General features: G+C 39.7%; 1 protein-coding gene across 1 annotated transcript in view; it reads left to right on the top strand.

Annotated features, from left to right (window-relative positions):
* The window catches only part of LOC133657831 (equilibrative nucleoside transporter 1-like), a 114062-nt gene extending 94361 nt beyond the window's left edge, over positions 1-19701 (top strand). Inside the window, exon 7 of the mRNA XM_062059613.1 lies at positions 19508-19701. Within this exon, the coding sequence (XP_061915597.1) occupies positions 19508-19701 (194 nt within the window). The remainder of the gene's footprint in view (positions 1-19507) is intronic.
* The last annotated feature ends 78 nt before the right edge of the window (positions 19702-19779 follow it).

The following is a 19779-nucleotide window of genomic DNA, read 5'->3' as shown; positions in this document are numbered from 1 at the left end:
TTCATCCTCGCTCAAATTAATGGGGTAATCGTCGCTTTCTCGGTCCGAATCGCTCTCGCTGCTGGTGCAAACAATGGGGAAATGTGATGAGCCCTTCAAACTGTGACGTCACGCTACTTCTGGTACAGGCAAGGCTTTTTTTTATCAGCGACCAAAAGTTGCGAACTTTATCGTCGATGTTATCTACTAAATCCTTTCAGCAAAAATATGGCAATATCGCGAAATGATCAAGTATGACACATAGAATGGATCTGCTATCCCCGTTTAAATAAAAAAAATTCATTTCAGTAGGCCTTTAATGCCATCTTACTAAAGCAGTCACAGTAACAATCTAAATGTTATGTAACAATGCGCCTTAACTGTAATCTTAAATACGGAAGTGAAGCACCGCCCACCTCACAACGACGCGCTCAGCAGACATTTGTCAGTACGTGGACTATGGCGGCGCAAATTACTGCGCGGATTGCTTTCCCAGGATGCAAAACAACTAGACTGGACTTGGCTTGAAGGTAAATACATCTTTTATTTTTACACTAACAAAAGAAACAAAAGGCGCGCACAAGGCGGAAGTACAAATTTGGCTAAGAAAACAAAACTAGCACTAGGGCAAAAACTATGGACGTGAAACAAATAAACACTTACTGTGACATGGGCAGAACAAAAACTTACGTGGCATGGCAAGAAGCATAAATGATGGAATAAGCAGGGCATGAAAATGACAGAGGTAAACAGAGTTAAACAGGGGTAACAGAGTTAATGTCGCCAGACCGACTGCCTGGCAACTGAAAGCTTATATAGAACCGACATGATTAGTGACAGGTGCATGAGTGCAAAATGTGAGACAGGTGAAACTAATGGTTGCTATGATGACAAAACAAGGGAGTGAAAAAGCAGGAACTAAGTGACCAAAACCAAACAGGACATGACTAAAACATGATCCCACAGACATGACAACATTAGCTTCAGGGATGTCGTCTCATGGCGTCAAATAGTCCTTTCTTGTCAAGGAACAACTTTCCATGGTTTTGAACCTGATGACTCCATAATGGAAACTTTACTTTGTCCATTTCTGCTCGCTATTTCCCCATTTGTGGCTCACCAGTAACAAGTGAACGCAGCCAAGTTTTCCCTGCTACGGAACGGCCCGTGGGTCAAAAAGGGCGCGCATGCGTTTATCGCGCATTGAAAAAATGAGTTGCGTTACATACTGTGCAAACTTGTAGTTAACGTGATTTTATCGCATTACCTTTGACAGCTATACAAACTGTTGTAATTCCTGTATGTACACACAAAAAAGCAATTATAGCAATTGCTTTTTCAAATACCACAAAAGCGCGTTGAAAGTTATTATGTGCGCTCATTTCAAGTGTCATTACACATTTTCACACAAATTGCTGTGTCACATACGTGTCAGCAAACTGGAGATATCAGCTGCTGCTGTTACCAAACAACTCTGAAGATACTTGGCACCAAAGCAGCGCTGGGAATTTGTTTACTGCAAAGATATTTCAAATGTTTTGATAACCACATTAGATTAGAGTAATGATTGGTGTTTGACTTGTGAACATACTGAGAATGCTGTATCTTACCATCTTGTTTCCTGTGTCAAAGTGTGAAATTCATCTTTAACGCCATCTGTGCACTTTTCAACCCAGGACATTCCCACATATAAATGCTATTTTGTTCGCTACACCTGAAGAACTTAAGATTGACTGATTGAGAAGTTTATTGACATCTAAAATAATTGAATCCATGTAATGCTTTAAAAAGGCAAACGGATGGCACAAAAAGCCAAAAGGCTTGTTTCCATTCTGGTCCATTAAATATTCATCACAGTTGATACATTCAATAATAAAAGATATATAACCTGTAACATATATATAAAAAATTACGTTAAAACTCTGCTTTAACAAAGATTTTGAGACCAAAATCAAAATGTTTACTATAAGTACATTCAATAATAGTAATGTGTTTGTTGTACTGAGCAACCAGAACCTTTTTCCTGCTCTTAGGCTGTCATCACACTTCTTCCCACTTTATTGTGAATCCTCATTAGCAGTAAATACAACACTTCTTGGGGTCCAGCAGCACATTTCCTACATACATAAATACATATATAAATACAGACATAAAGACATACATAAATACATCTATAAATGAAGACATAAACACATACATAAATACATATATAAATACAGACATAAACACATACATAAATACCTACATACATACATAAATACATATATAAATACATACCTAAATACAAACATAAACACATACATAAATACATACATAAATAATACATGAATATGCACATAAATAAATACATAAATACATACATAAACACATATATGAATACATACATAAATAATACATAAATAATATATAAATAAATACATGCCTAATTACATACATGAATACATACATAAATACATACATAAACTCATATATAAATACATTGATAAATAATACAAACATACATATATAAATACATACATAAATACATATATAAATACATACATAAATACATATATAAATACATACCTAAATACAAACATAAACACATACATAAATACATACATACATAATACATAAATACATACACTTCCGGTTCCGGTTCACCGTGCGTGACTGCTCGCCGTCTGTTCGCTGTTGCGAAAAAGCTAAGTATCGCTCTATCTGTGTGCTTTTAATTGTTCTACAGCTTTCTTTATCACCTCTCAAACATATTTAGTGGTACTATTTAACTTGCAAATCACCCGATCTCTGTCCCACCACCCTTTCCTCAGCTAGCTAGCTGCTAAGCTAGCGCGGAGAAAGGCAGCGCCGGTCAATAGGAAGTTACTCCCACAGACCGCGACCACTTCCCTGAGGACAGCAGGAACTTCACTCGGTGACAGAAAACACTGTGAGTAATGGCTTCCTGCGCGTCTTGCACCATACTCACGGAGAGGTTGGCTCTGCTAGAGGGCCGTGTCCGCCAGTTAGAGCAGAGTAATGTCGTAACTTTAGATGTTGCGGACACATCTGCTAGCGTTAGCTGTAGCGAGCTAACTAGCCCAGCTTGTAGCAGTCCTAAGCGGCCTACAAGCTACGGTGTACCGGTTGAGACGCATAAGAGATTTAGCTCTTTAGCTAGTCCTACACCCCAGTCTACCGGGCACCACACCTTAGTCATAGGGGACTCCATCACCCGAAACATAAAGCTTAGCAAACCAGCCACAATAAAGTGTATCCCCTGGACCAGAGCACCTGACATTGAAGCTAATCTTAGGGAGCTAACTCGCAACAGGCCTAGTAAACACGTACGACAGGCTAATCGCACCACTAATTATGCGAATATAGTTGTACACGTTGGCTCCAATGACACTAGAATGAGACAGTCAGAGATTACAAAGAGAAACATAGCCAGGACTTGTGATCTCGCCAGAAAGATGTCCAGGCATCGAGTAATTGTCTCTGGCCCCCTGCCTGCGAGAGGCAATGATGAGAGATATAGCAGATTAGTCTCGCTTAACAAATGGCTGCCTAGCTACTGTAGGCAGCAGGGACTAACGTTTATTGATAACTGGCCCTCTTTCTGGGGCAAACCAGGCTTGCTGATGAGAGACGGCCTTCACCCTAACCAGGAAGGCGCCATCATCCTGTCTAGAAACATAGACTACTATTTAAGTCTCACTTGACTGACTACACTAGAGCAAGCCCGGTCACAGGCAATTACAATGTCTGTTAGTCCGGGTGAGGAGTCAGTTAAGCTAGAACTAGCCAGCGCCAGGCTGGATAATCCATGTACGCATAGCAATTCTCTTAGAATAATACACAATTCACATAATGTTTTTTCTGTTGTGTCTGTGTCAGAGGTGGACATGCATTCTACTGAGGTGGCAAATTATGATATGTCCAGTCTATTGCAGCACCAAGCAAACAATCGGAAAATTCCCGTCATATCAATTCCTAGATATGGTCGAAACTATTTAAAGTGCACTACGCATAATAAACGCAACATTGTTAATATTGCCACTACGGATAATCTTAACAAAAACTCGCCAAAACAGCCCAATACCTATAATATGGGCTTTTTAAACATAAGATCATTGTCTCCCAAGGCGTTATTGGTTAATGAGGTCATTAGAGACAACAATCTTAACGTCATTGGTCTTAGCGAAACCTGGCTCAAACCGGACGAATTTTTTGCGCTCAATGAGGCATCTCCTCCTAACTATACGAATGCGCATGTTGCCCGTCCTCTTAAAAGGGGAGGGGGTGTCGCACTAATATACAATGAAAATTTCAACCTTACCCCTAACCTAAATAATAAATATAAATCGTTTGAGGTGCTTACTATGAGGTCTGTCACACCGCTACCTCTCGACCTGGCTGTTATCTACCGCCCCCCTGGGCCCTATTCGGACTTTATCAGTGAATTCTCAGAGTTCGTTGCTGATCTAGTGACGCACGCCGACAATATAATCATAATGGGGGACTTTAATATCCATATGAATAACCCATCGGACCCTCAGTGCGTGGCGCTCCAAACCATAATTGATAGCTGTGGTCTTACACAAATAATACATGAACCCACGCATCGCAACGGTAATACAATAGATCTAGTGCTTGTCAGGGGTGTCACCACCTCCAAAGTTATGATACTTCCATATACTAAAGTAATGTCCGATCATTACCTTATAAAATTTGAAGTTTTGACTCTTTGTCAACAAGCTAATAATAATAATAACTGCTATAGCGGCCGCAACATTAATGCTGCCACAACGATGACTCTTGCTGACCTACTGCCTTCGGTAATGGCACCATTCCCAAATTATGTCGGCTCTATTGATAACCTCACTAACAACTTTGACGATGCCTTGCGCGAAATTATTGATAGTATAGCACCGCTAAAGCAAAAAAGGGCCCCTAAAAGGCGCACCCCATGGTTTACAGAAGAAATTAGAGCTCATAAATTATCATGTAGAAAACTGGAACGCAAATGGCGCGCGACTAAACTTGAGGTTTTCCATCAAGCATGGAGTGATAGTTTAATAACTTATAAACGCATGCTTACCTTAGCTAAAGCTAAATACTACTCAAATCTCATCCGCCTCAACAAAAACGATCCTAAATTTCTGTTTAGTACAGTAGCATCGCTAACCCAACAAGGGACTCCTCCCAGTAGCTCCACCCACTCGGCAGATGATTTTATGAACTTCTTTAATAAGAAAATTGAACTCATTAGAAAGGAGATTAAAGACAACGCATCCCAGCTACAACTGGGCTCTATTAACACAAATACGACTGTATATACGACGGACACTGCCCTCCAAAATAGTCTCTCTATTTTTGATGAAATAACATTAGAGGAATTATTACAGCGTGTAAGTGGGATAAAACAAACAACATGTTTACTTGACCCACTTCCTGGGAAACTTATCAAGGAACTGTTTGTATTATTAGGTCCATCAGTGTTAAATATTATAAACTTATCACTTTCCTCCGGCACTGTTCCCCTAGCATTCATAAAAGCGGTTATTCATCCTCTGCTCAAAAGACCTAACCTCGATCCTGACCTCATGGTAAACTACCGACCGGTCTCCCACCTTCCGTTTATTTCCAAAATTCTCGAAAAAATTGTTGCACAGCAGCTAAATGAACACTTAGTGACTAACAATCTCTGTGAACCTTTTCAATCCGGTTTCAGGGCAAATCACTCTACGGAGACAGCCCTCGCAAAAATGACTAATGATCTATTGCTAACGATGGATTCTGATGCGTCATCTATGTTGCTGCTTCTTGATCTTAGCGCCGCTTTCGATACCGTCGATCATAATATTTTATTAGAGCGTATCAAAACACGTATTGGTATGTCAGACTTAGCCGTGTCTTGGTTTAACTCTTATCTTACTGACAGGATGCAGTGCGTCTCCCATAACAATGTGACCTCGGACTATGTCAAGGTAACGTGCGGAGTTCCCCAGGGTTCGGTTCTTGGCCCTGCACTCTTTAGTATTTACATGCTGCCGCTGGGTGACATCATACGTAAGTACGGTGTTAGCTTTCACTGTTATGCTGATGACACTCAACTCTACATGCCCCTAAAGCTGACCAACACGCCGGACTGTAGTCAGCTGGAGGCGTGTCTTAATGAAATTAAACAATGGATGTCCGCTAACTTTTTACAACTCAACGCTAAGAAAACGGAAATGCTGATTATCGGTCCTGCTAGACACCAACATCTATTTAATAATACCACCTTATCATTTGACAACCAAACAATTAAACAAGGAGACTCGGTAAAGAATCTGGGTATTATCTTCCACCCAACTCTCTCGTTTGAGTCACACATTAAGAGTGTTACTAAAACGGCCTTCTTTCATCTCCGTAATATCGCTAAAATTCGTTCCATCTTGTCCACTAGCGACGCTGAGATCATTATTCATTACTTTCGTTACGTCTCGTCTCGATTACTGTAACGTATTATTTTCGGGCCTCCCTATGTCTAGCATTAAAAGATTACAGTTGGTACAAAATGCGGCTGCAAGGCTTTTGACAAAAACAAGAAAGTTTGATCATATTACACCTATACTGTATATACCTTTATATACATATATATATATACCTATACTGGCTCACTTGCACTGGCTTCCTGTGCACTTAAGATGCGACTTTAAGGTTTTACTACTTACGTATAAAATACTACACGGTTTAGCTCCAGCCTATCTCGCCGATTGTATTGTACCATATGTCCCGACAAGAAATCTGCGTTCAAAGAACTCCGGCTTATTAGTGATTCCCAGAGCCAAAAAAAAGTCTGCGGGCTATAGAGCGTTTTCTATTCGGGCTCCAGTACTCTGGAATGCCCTCCCGGTAACAGTTAGAGATGCTACCTCAGTAGAAGCATTTAAGTCCCATCTTAAAACTCATTTGTATAATCTAGCCTTTAAATAGACCCCCCCTTTTTTAGACCAGTTGATCTGCCGTTTCTTTTCTTCTCTCCTCTTCTCCCCTGTCCCTTGCGAGGGGGAGTTGCATAGGTCCGGTGGCCATGGATGAAGTGCTGGCTGTCCAGAGCCGGGACCCCGGGTGGACCACTAGCCTGTGCATCGGTTGGGGACATCTCTGCGCTGCTGACCCGTCTCCGCTCGGGATGGTTTCCTGTTGGCCCCGCTGTGGACTGGACTCCCGCTGATGTGTTGGATCCACTGTGGACTGGACTTTCACAATGTTATGTCAGACCCACTCCACATCCGTTGCTTTCGGTCTCCCCTAGAGGGGGGGGGGGGTTACCCACATATGCGGTCCTCTCCAAGGTTTCTCATAGTCATTCACCGACGTCCCACTGGGGTGAGTTTTTCCTTGCCCGTATGTGGGCTCTGTACCGAGGATGTCGTTGTGGCTTGTACAACCCTTTGAGACACTTGTGATTTGGGGCTATATAAATAAACATTGATTGATTGATTGATTGATACATGAATACATACCAATATACATATTGGTACAATACATACATAAACACATATATAAATACATACATAAATAATATATGAATACATACCTAAATACAAACATGAACACATACAGCCGTGTTCATAAGTTGACATACCCTGGGAGAATTTATGATTTCTTGGCCATTCTTCAGAGAATATGAATGATAACACAAAAACCTTTCTTCCACTCATGCTTAATGGTTGTGTGAAGCTATGTATTGGCAAACAACTGTGTTTACTCTTTTTAAATCAAAATGACAAAAGAAAGTACCCAAATGACCCTGATCAAAAGTTGACATACCCCAGTGACTTTGATGTGATAACATGCATAAAAGTTGACACAAACAGGTTTGAATGGCTAATCAAGGTTCCAATCCTCACCTGTGACATGTTTGTTTGTAATGAATGGGTGTGTTAGAGATGCAAAGACAAATCCACAAATAACTTAAGCTGAAATACAGGACTCTCTGAAAAATGGTGGTGTAGCTGTTTCAAGATGCACAAAAAGGAGGCACTTGAAGAAAAATGGGCTGCATGGTCGAGTCACCAGAAGAAAGCCATTTCTGCGCAAATGTCACAAAGTATCCCGCTTACATTACGCCAAACAGCACAGAGACAAGCCTGAAAACTTCTGGAACAAAGTAATTTGGAGTGATGAGACCAAAATTTAACTTTTTGGCCACTCAACAATGCAGCCCATTTTTCTTCAAGTGCCTCCTTATTGTGCATCTTGAAACAGCCACACCACAATTTTTCAGAGAGTCCTGTATTTCAGCTGAAGTTATTTGTGGATTTTTCTTTGCATCTCAAACAATTTTCCGGGCAGTTGTGGCTGAAATCTTTGCTGGTCTACCTGAATCCCTCATTTTCCACTTTTTAATCAGCGTTTGAACACTGCTGATTGGCATTCTCAATTCCTTGGATACCTTTTTAGACCCATTTCCTGTTTTATGCGGTTCAATTACCTTTTCTTGCAGATTCTTTGACAATTATTTTGCCTTCCCCATGACTCAGAATCCAGAAACATGTGTGCAGTACTGGATGAAAGATGCAATGGTGTGTCAAAAGCCCAGAAACTCAATGAGATTTTATACACACACATTCATTACAAACAAACATGTCACAGGTGAGGATTGGAACCTTAATTAGCCATTCAAACCTGTTTGTGTCAACTTTTGTGCATGTTATCACATCAAAGTCTTTGGGGTATGTCAACTTTTGATCAGGGTCATGTGGGTACTTTCTTTTGTCATTTTGATTTAAAAAGAGTAAACACAGTTGTTTGCCAATAAATAGCTTCACACAAACATTAAGCATGAGTGGAAGAAAGGTTTTTGTGTTATCATTCATATTCTCTGAAGAATGGCCAAGAAATCATAAATTCTCCCAGGGTATGTCAACTTATGAGCACAACTGTACATAAATATATACATAAATACATACATAAACACATATATAAATACATACATAAATACATGCATAAAGAATACATAAATAATACATAATTAATACATAAACAACATACATAAATACATACATTAATACATACATAAATACATACTTAAATAAAAAAATACTTACATAAATAATACATAAAAACATACATAAATAATACATAAATACATACAGTATATAAATACATACAGTACATAAATATATACCTAAATACATACATAAATACATACATAAATACATACCTGAATACATACCTAAATATATACAGTATATAAATACATATAGTACATAAATACATACCTAAATACATACATAAATACATACATAAGTACATACATAAACACATACATATTACATACATACATACATACATGCATACATACATACATACAAACAAACCTACATAAATACATACATAAGTACATACATAAATACATACATAAACACATACATATTACATACATACATACATACATACATACATACATACATACATACAAACCTACATAAATACATACATAAACACATACATAAATAAATACATAAATAATACATAAATAATTCATAAATACATACATAAACACATACATATACATATATATATGTATATATATATACATGCATAAATACATGCAGTGGAACAGGAATGATAACCCGTCGTTAGCCTTGTGAAAATATGTCGTCTTGAACAAACTCTCTCTTAGATCCCGTATTTCCTTGAATAGCCGCAGGGGCGCTAATTAATTTAAAACCTCTTCTCAATCCTGCGGTTACCAAAACCATGCGGAATGGGCAAGCATGCGCTAATTATTTTAAAACCTCTTCTCACTCCGGCGTTTACCTTATCATGAAAAGCACATCTGATAAAAAAAAAACGTTATTATGATCTTACCTTTACTTGTAAATGGGTCCATGTGCAGCACGGTGGAAGAGGGGTTAGTGCGTCTGCCTCACAATACGAAGGTCCTGAATAGTCTTGGGTTCAATCCCAGGCTCGGGATCTTTCTGTGTGGAGTTTGCATGTTCTCCCCGTGACTGCGTGGGTTCCCTCCGGGTACTCCGGCTTCCTTCCACCTCCAAAGACATGCACCTGGGGATAGGTTGATTGGCAACACTAAATTGTCCCTAGCGTGTGAATGTGAGTGTGAATGTTGTCTGTCTATCTGTGTTGGCCCTGCGATGAAGTGGCGACTTGTCCAGGGTGTACCCTTCCTTCCGCCTGATTGTAGCTGAGATAGACTCCAGCGCCCCCCGCGACCCCAAAGGGAACAAGCGGTAGAAAATGGATGGATGGATGGGTCCATGTGCAGCTGCTTCTGATCAAAGGCAGTCTTTCTTATCTTTCTTCAGTTTTAAAAGTCTCTGGAGATATTCCTTTAATTATTACCTCCTGCTTCGATTGAAAGTCCAGTTTAGAAAACTGTTTTATTTTAGATATGTAATCCTCCATGGTAAAAGTGCAAGCAAACAATCGCTGCTCATGCTTGAAGTGAATTACATTTATATAGCGCTTTTTCTCAAGTGACTCAAAGCGCTTTACATTGTGAAACCCAATATCTAAGTTACATTTAAACCAGTGTGGGTGGCACTGGGAGCAGGTGGGTAAAGTGTCTTGCCCAAGGACACAACGGCAGTGACTAGGATGGCGGAAGTGGGGATCGAACCTGCAACCCTCTAGTCACTGGCACGGCCGCTCTACCAACCGAGCTATACCGTCTTGCTGCTTGTTGTCTTCTTCTGCAGTACCTGTCTCCTGCAGTACTGGTAGTCGCAAGAAGGATCACTAGCGCCCTCTACCACCAGGAGGCGGGAGTCATTTAATGACTCATATTTGACCCGGCGGAAGTGCCAAGCATGCGCTAATTATTTTGCGAAACGAGTTTGACCCGGCTGTAATTCTAGGCAGGCGAATACTATATTCCCGGCGGCAATTCAAGGAAATACGGTAATTGTATCCTTCCAAGTATGTGGGTAGCGGTTTGGGGAACTGAGTCCTAGTTCCTGTGTTTCTGTTCCTAGCGCAACACTAAGGTCCATAAAGGCAAGATTGGGCAGTTTACTGCCGCATTAAAACACCTTCAGGGGGATCTAGGATGGAAATGGTGACTTGGGCAATGTCCACATGAAACATCTACATCCACACGTGCACATCATACATGATCTCTGTCCACATACAACTTGGACCATGTCCACATGAAACATCTCCATCCACACGTGCACATCATACATGATCTCTGTCCACATACAACTTGGACCATGTCCACATGAAACATCTCCATCCACACGTGCACATCATACATGATCTCTGTCCACATACAACTTGGACCATGTCCACATGAAACATCTCCATCCACACGTGCACATCATACATGATCTCTGACCACATACAACTTGGACCATGTCCACATGAAACATATCCATCCACACGTGCACATCATACATGATCTCTGTCCACATACAACTTGGACCATGTCCACATGAAACATCTCCATCCACACGTGCACATCATACATGATCTCTGTCCACATACAACTTGGACCATGTCCACATGAAACATCTCCATCCACACGTGCACATCATACATGATCTCTGACCACATACAACTTGGACCATGTCCACATGAAACATATCCATCCACACGTGCACATCATACATGATCTCTGACCACATACAACTTGGACCATGTCCACATGAAACATCTCCATCCACATGTGCACATCATACATGATCTCTGTCCACATACAACTTGGACCATGTCCACATGAAACATCTCCATCCACACGTGCACATCATACATGATCTCTGACCACATACAACTTGGACCATGTCCACATGAAACATCTCCATCCACACGTGCACATCATACATGATCTCTGTCCACATACAACTTGGACCATGTCCACATGAAACATCTCCATCCACACGTGCACATCATACATGATCTCTGACCACATACAACTTGGACCATGTCCACATGAAACATCTCCATCCACACGTGCACATCATACATGATCTCTGTCCACATACAACTTGGACCATGTCCACATGAAACATCTCCATCCACACGTGCACATCATACATGATCTCTGTCCACATACAACTTGGACCATGTCCACATGAAACATCTCCATCCACACGTGCACATCATACATGATCTCTGTCCACATACAACTTGGACCATGTCCACATGAAACATCTCCATCCACACGTGCACATCATACATGATCTCTGTCCACATACAACTTGGACCATGTCCACATGAAACATCTCCATCCACACGTGCACATCATACATGATCTCTGTCCACATGCAAGTGCCTTCACAAATGACTGGAAGGCCATTTTAGCCTTCATCGACACCTTTTTTTTGTAAAAGTAGAGCAAAAGAAGCAGCAAAGTACACTTAAAGAGACAATTGAGTGAGGGGGCTATGATCTTTTCTGAGGTGAAAATGTTATAATGTTGGATAGTGCTGTTAAATAATAAGGTTCTTCTATTTTGGTGGGAGTTTGCACGCGGGTTTGGATGCTTCTGTTTGCAGTTTGGCTACGTTGTGACATCACAGCGAGGCGGACGTACTTATTTGGACATATTTGAATTTTTTTCTACATTTAAAGACTTCCTTGTGGTCTACAGAATATGTCATGCTGGTTCTTTGGTCAAAATGTTGCATGGATGATGTTTTACAGATCGCTTTCTGACCTTCTCTTCAGGATGTGCCATCTTGTGGGCGCTCTTATTTATGTGCCTCCACTTCAACTGCATCCTCTCCTCGTCATCCATGTTGTAGTTTTTAGCTCTTGCAAATGGCGTCCACTAACGGATATGGTAGGGTTAAAGCAAAGCATATTCAAGTATTATTATCTTAACCCTAGGGCAGTGGTTGTTAACCTTGTTGGAGGTACCGAACCCCACCAGTTTCATATGCGCATTCACACAACCCTTCTTTAGTGAAAAAAAAAAAAAAAATGTTTTTTCAAATTCAAGACAATGTTATATGTTTTTGTTAACACTTTAGTATGGGGAACACATTCTAAGTAACAAAGACTTAATTTAGAGTTATTTGGTTATGGTTAGGGTTAGGGTTAGGGCCAGGGTTAGAGGGTTAAGGTTATAATAAGGCCATGCCGAATAAGGCATTAATAAGTACTTAATAATGACTAGTTAAGGGCCAATATGTTACTAATTTGCATGTTAATAAGCAACTAATTAATGGTGAATATGTTCCTCATACTAAAGTGTTACCATGTTTTATTACTGGTGCACTTGATGAAGCGTGCATGAACATCACCTTGTTCAAACAACAAAACCAACATAAACTCACAACAAATGACACACCTGCAAACCAGTCAGCTGTTGCCGTATCCGTAATACGCCGATAGGGAGAAGTTTGTATTTACACGATGAGTCGGGTGTGGCTTGACCTCTGCCGAACTCCTGAGCCCGACTCACCGAACCCCGAGGGTTCCATCGAATCCAGGTTAAGAACCACTGCCCTAGGGCCTTTGTTGGGCCGTGCTGCAGGGCCACCAACAAAGGTGCGGTAATACACTTTCCCACCACTTGTGGCAGTCATGACAATCTCAAACCAGAGCAGTGCACACAGAGAGTATGGCCAACCTGCTTTGGAAGTAGGGAGCAAACATGGCGTCCTGTAGTCACATGAGGGTCATCTGACCAATCACTGAAGAGATCGTCAGGCCATACTCTCTCTGATTGGTCAAAATCTCCTCACATGACTACAGGAAGCCATGTTTGGTCTCAGCTTTCTTTGGAGAAGTTTCTGGAGTGCAGAAATTATGACTAAAGTGGTATAGCTATATTTCGATTTGCACTAAAATGTTATTGACTGTTTGGTTAAAAAACAAATTCATTATTAATTTCATTTTCATTTTATTTTAGCACAACATGATTGTATGTAAATATATTTCACATCAGTTACTTATGAGGTACTTCTTATGCAGTATATTTGGGTAGGATTTATTTTTCTTATCAGCCTGACAAAAGTCTAATGTTTATGTGTTCAATAAATAATACTGCATTTTTGGGACTGTAGTGCGGACCAGTATATAAGCCGCACCCACCAAATTTTAGAAGAAATTCATATTTTCCATACATTAGCTGCACTGGACTATAAGCCACAGATTTATATGTTGGGAAATTAGTTAATTACACAGAAATATTTTGTAAATATACCTTGTTTCCAAACGGTGTCTGTAACACGGCAGTAAAATGGGTGATCAAACAAAACAGAGGTCAAGGTCATGGACCCACTAGCTGTGCAAGCTAGCTCTCCAATCAGCTAAACAGACTCAATAACTCCACGGTGATGTTTTGGTGAACTTACCGAGGAATTTGTGAAAGTGAATTAGCTAATGCTAACGACGCCAGCTTGATTACATTACAACAGCCCATACAAATATGCATGAAAAGACTCCTACACTTTAGTAAGTAAGACTTGTTTTAGTTTTAAACTTACAAACGTTGCTTGGAGTGATGAATGAAGAATCCACAAGAGTAGAAACGCTATGAACGACTAGAAGATGGAATGGAACGTGTATTTCCGGTTCAAAGCACTAAATAGAAAGAAATACTGTAGACGTTCAACCTGCAGCACCTGCAGTGAACGAACCCGTCCAAAAGATGGCACTATAGCACAAACAGTAACGAACCTTTTCAGTGTGTTTGCTTGTGTTTAATGAAAACTATTTGCATTATGGCTGTCAGAGAAGAAAAATCCAAAAATTAGCTGCACTGTTTTATAAGCCGCAGGGTTCCAAGCTTAGGAAGAATGTACAGGTAATGTTTGTGACTAACACATGGTTTCAATCATCATGTAAGTAGGTTAGATATGATTATTGATTATGATTCAAAGCAAGAGAAAAATTACTCATTCGGTGGCAACATTTGAGTGGGCCCCAGGCCCTGAGGTCAAAACGGTTAAGAACTGACCACAAGGAAGTGTTTCAAATGTAGATTAAAATCATCCTAGTCGAGTATTTGTGACGTCACATCAAGTCCGTCTAAGCTGAAGACCCACTTGTGAAAATCTTCACCCTGGACAGATTTAAAAGTGTGCCTTCTTAAATACAGAAGTATGTGTGGACATCATGGTCTTATAGTCCATATTGTCATCACTTAAATACAGAAGTATGTGTGGACATCATGGTCTTATAGTCCATATTGTCATCACTTAAATACAGAAGTATGTGTGGACATCATGGTCTTATAGTCCATATTGTCATCACTTAAATACAGAAGTATGTGTGGACATCATGGTCTTATAGTCCATATTGTCATCACTTAAATACAGAAGTATGTGTGGACATCATGGTCTTATAGTCCATATTGTCATCACTTAAATACAGAAGTATGTGTGGACATCATGGTCTTATAGTCCATATTGTCATCACTTAAATACAGAAGTATGTGTGGACATCATGGTCTTATAGTCCATATTGTCATCACTCTTCACTTCTTTTACGGGCCCATGTCCCAAAGACTTTTGTTGTGCACCTCTGCTTTGGAAGTCAAGTTGTGTGCCTTTCCCCAAGGAGATCAAGTCCCAGTCTCCTTCCTGTTGTTGTCCTTCAGCTGGGCCACACTCCTCACACAAGTCTGCCCAGAAACCGCAGCAGACTTTTTTTTAACAAGGTGGCTGGCTGTCTGACTGTGCGCCCACTGAAGGGAGGCAGACTTTTATTTAACCATGCGGCCGGCGTGTCTGACTGTGCGCCCACTGAGGGGAGGCAGACTTTTTTTAACCATGCGGCCGGCGTGTCTGACTGCGCCCACTGAGGGGAGGCAGACTTTATTTAACCATGCGGCCGGCGTGTCTGACTCACTGAGGGGAGGCAGACTTGGGAGTGCCACTGTAAACGTTTGCATGTGCAATGATGCCGTCGTACGCTGGTGTCACTTCTCTCAGACGCTCAGGAAAACACACTAGGAGATTTGTCATCTGTCACTTTTTCTTCTTGAAAAGTCCAAAAAGAGGAGAGAAGAAGGACACGCCCACTCTCTTAAATGTCAACAGTCTGGATGCTTGTGGTGTCTCTACTTTTCCAAAACATGACGATGCTCTGTGACTCACCAGGTTCCTCTCAGTTCTACTTGTTGTCAAGGAAAGGGTATTTACAAGAGGGCTGCACAAAAACATTGGGAAAAAATTGCACTCTGGATTTAGCTGCAACAAGCAATGTCATTTGTAAATATTTCATCTAATGAGCTGCATCACAAACAAAAGTGTGACTTCATCTCCCTGACCGGTGTGTGCTACCTCTGCTGTCCTGGTTCTATCCACTGACACCTGTCCCACATGTTGTTATAAAAAATAATTAAAAAAATAAAAATAAAAAACATTGTCCTCAAAATTCTATACACAATATCCCATAATGACAATGTAAAAAGTTGTTTTAGTTAATATAATCAAAAATAAGAAAGTAAAGAATCACATGTACATAATTATTGACAGCTTTTATTCAATACTTACAAACGTAGTTGATGCACCTTTGGCAGCAATTCCAGCCTCAAGTCTTTTTGAACACCATACCACAAGCTTGGCACACCTATCTTTGGACACTTTCAACCATTCCTCTTTGCAGCACCTCTCAAGCTCCATCAGGTTGGATGGGAAACGTTGTTTTTCATCCAGGATGTAATTGCTGATGCAATTGAGGCTGTAATTGCTGCCAAAGGTGCATCCACAAAGTGTCGAGCAAAGGCTGTCAATACTTATGTACATGTGATTTTTTTATTATTAACAAATTTGCAAAATTAAAAAAAATCACATTGTCATTATGGGGTATTGGATGTAGAATTTTGAGGACAAAAATTAATGTATTTCATTTTGGAATAAGGCTCTAACACAGGGGTCCCCAAACTTTTTGACTCCGGGGCCGCATTGGGGTAAAACAATTTGGCTGGGGGCCGCGCTATACATATATATATATATATATATATATATATATATATATATATATATATATATATATATATATATATATATATATATATATATATATATATATACATATATACATATATATATATATATATATATATATACATATATACATATATATATATATACATATATATATATATATATATATACATATATATATATATATATATATATACAGTCAAGAAAATAAGTATTTGAACACCCTGCTATTTTGCAAGTTCTCCCACTTAAAAATCATGGAAGGGTCTGAAATGTTCATGGTAGGTGCATGTCCACTGTATGAGAGATAACCTAAAAAGAAAAATCCAGAAATCACAATCTATGATTTTTTAACAATTTATTTGTGTGATAAAGCTGAAAATAAGTATTTGAACACCAACATTAATATTTGGTAGAGTAGCCTTTGTTTGCAATAACAGAGGTCAAACGTTTCCTGTAGTTCTTCACCAGGTTTGCACAGACTGCAGGAGGGATTTTGGCCCACTCCTCCACACAGATCTTCTGTAGATCAGTCAGGTTTCTGGGCTGTCGCTGCGTAACACAGACTATCAGCTCCCTCCAAAGATTTCCAATTGGATTTAGGTCTGGAGACTGGTTAGGCCACTCAAGAACCTTGATATGGTTCTTACGAAGCCACTTCTTGGTTTTCCTGGCTGTGTGCTTTGTGTCATTGTCATGTTGGAAGATCCAGCCACAACTCATCTTCAATGATCTGACTGAGGGAAGGAGGTGTTTGGCCAAAATCTCACAATACATGGCTGCAGTCATCCTCTCCTTAATACAGTACAGTCGTCCTGTCCCATGAGCAGATAAACACCCCCAAAGCATGATGCTACCACCCCCATGCTTCACAGTAGGGATGGTGTTCTTGGGATGGTACGCATCATTCTTCTTCCTCCAAACACGCATAGTGGAATTATGACCAAAAAGGTCAATTTTGGTCTCATCTGTCCACAAAACTTTCTCCCATGACTCCTCTGGATCATCCAAATGGCCATTGGCAAACTTAAGATGGGCCTTAACATGTGCTGGTTTAAGCAGGGGAACCTTCCGTGCCATGCATGATTTCAAACCATGACGTCTTAGTGTATTACCCACAGTGACCATGGAAACAGTGGTCCCAGCTCTTTTCAGGTCATTGACCAAGTCTTGCCGTGTAGTCCTGGGCTGATTCCTCACCTTTCTTAGCATCATTTAGACCCCACCAGGTGATATTTTGCATGGGGCTCCACTCCGATTGAGATTGACCGTCATGTTTAGCTTCTTCCATTTTCTAATGATTGCTCCAACAGTGGACCTTTTTTCACCAAGCTGCTTGGCAATTTCTCCGTAGCCCTTTCCATCCTTGTGGAGTTGTACAATTTTGTCTCTGGTGTCTTTGGACAGCTCTTTGCTCTTAGCCATGCTGAATGTTTGGCTCTTACTGATTGTATGGGGTGGACAGGTGTCTTTATGCAGCTAACGACCTCACACGAGTGCATCTGATTCAGGATAATACAGTGGAGTGGAGGAGGACTTTTAAAGGCGGACTATCAGGTCTTTGAGGGTCAGAATTCTAGCTGATAGACAGGTGTTCAAATACTTATTTTCAGCTGTATCACACGAATAAATTGTTAAAAAATCATATATTGTGATTTTTGGATTTTTTTTTTAGGTTATCTTTCATACAGTGGACATGCACCTACCGTGAAAATTTCAGACCCCTCCATGATTTCTAAGTAGGAGAACTTGCAAAATAGCAGGGTGTTCAAATACTTATTTTCTTGACTGTATATATATATATATATATATATATATATATATATATATATATATATATATATATATATATATATATATATATATATACAGTGGGGCAAAAAAGTATTTAGTCAGCCACCCATTGACAATCAATGGGTGGCTGACTAAATACTTTTTTGCCCCACTGTATATATATATATATATATTATATGTAAATATGTGTGTGTGTGTGCGTGTATATATTTATATGTATATGTAAATGTGTATATATGTGTGTGTATATATGTATATGTATATGTCCATGTATATATATATATATATATATATATATATATATATATGTATATGTGTATATATGTATATATATATATGTATGTGTATAAATGTGTATATATGTATATGTGTCTATATGTGTGTGTGTGTATATATATATATATATATATATATATATATATATATATATATATATATATATATATATATATATATATATATATATATGTATTCATACATATATATTCCTCGCGCACTAATTGACTTGAAGAGCGCACTTGCTGCATGTCACGTTATCGATGGTAAAATGCATTTTTAGACAATATGATTTGCCTGAGTGACTAGGAGACAATAGAAAGTAAGGACAAATTAAAAAAAAAATAATAATAAAAAAATAAAATAAAAAAAATATTTTTATTTATTTATTTTTTTACTTGGGACTTCCCGCGGGCCGGATTTTAGTTTGGGGACCCTTGCTCTAACATAAGAAAATGTGGCAAAGTGAAGCGCTTTTTTGGACTTGATGCATTACTTTGTGTTCATTAACTGTTACTGAAATATATACTGTGTTCTTTCTCCCATTTGGCGCACAGCGTTTGTCTCGGGAGAGGGAAGTAGTTTTCCCGAGGGGAGCCTGAACGCAGCACCGAATGTGAGCGTGGAGTGTGACAGACAACACAGAACACACCGAGGGGATCCTGAACGCAGCAGTATTACAACAAGTGTGCCAGACAACACAGAACACACCGAGGGGAGCCTGAACGCAGCAGCATTACTACAAGTGTGACAGACAACAAAGAACACACCGAGGGGATCCTGAACGCAGCAGCATTACTACAAGTGTGACAGACAACACAGAACACAC

The sequence above is a fragment of the Entelurus aequoreus genome, linkage group LG09 (genome assembly GCF_033978785.1).
Source record: "Entelurus aequoreus isolate RoL-2023_Sb linkage group LG09, RoL_Eaeq_v1.1, whole genome shotgun sequence".
NCBI lineage: Eukaryota > Metazoa > Chordata > Actinopteri > Syngnathiformes > Syngnathidae > Entelurus > Entelurus aequoreus.
The sequence above is the reverse complement of the archived record's forward strand: the minus strand, read 5'-3'. Positions and strand labels throughout refer to the sequence as shown.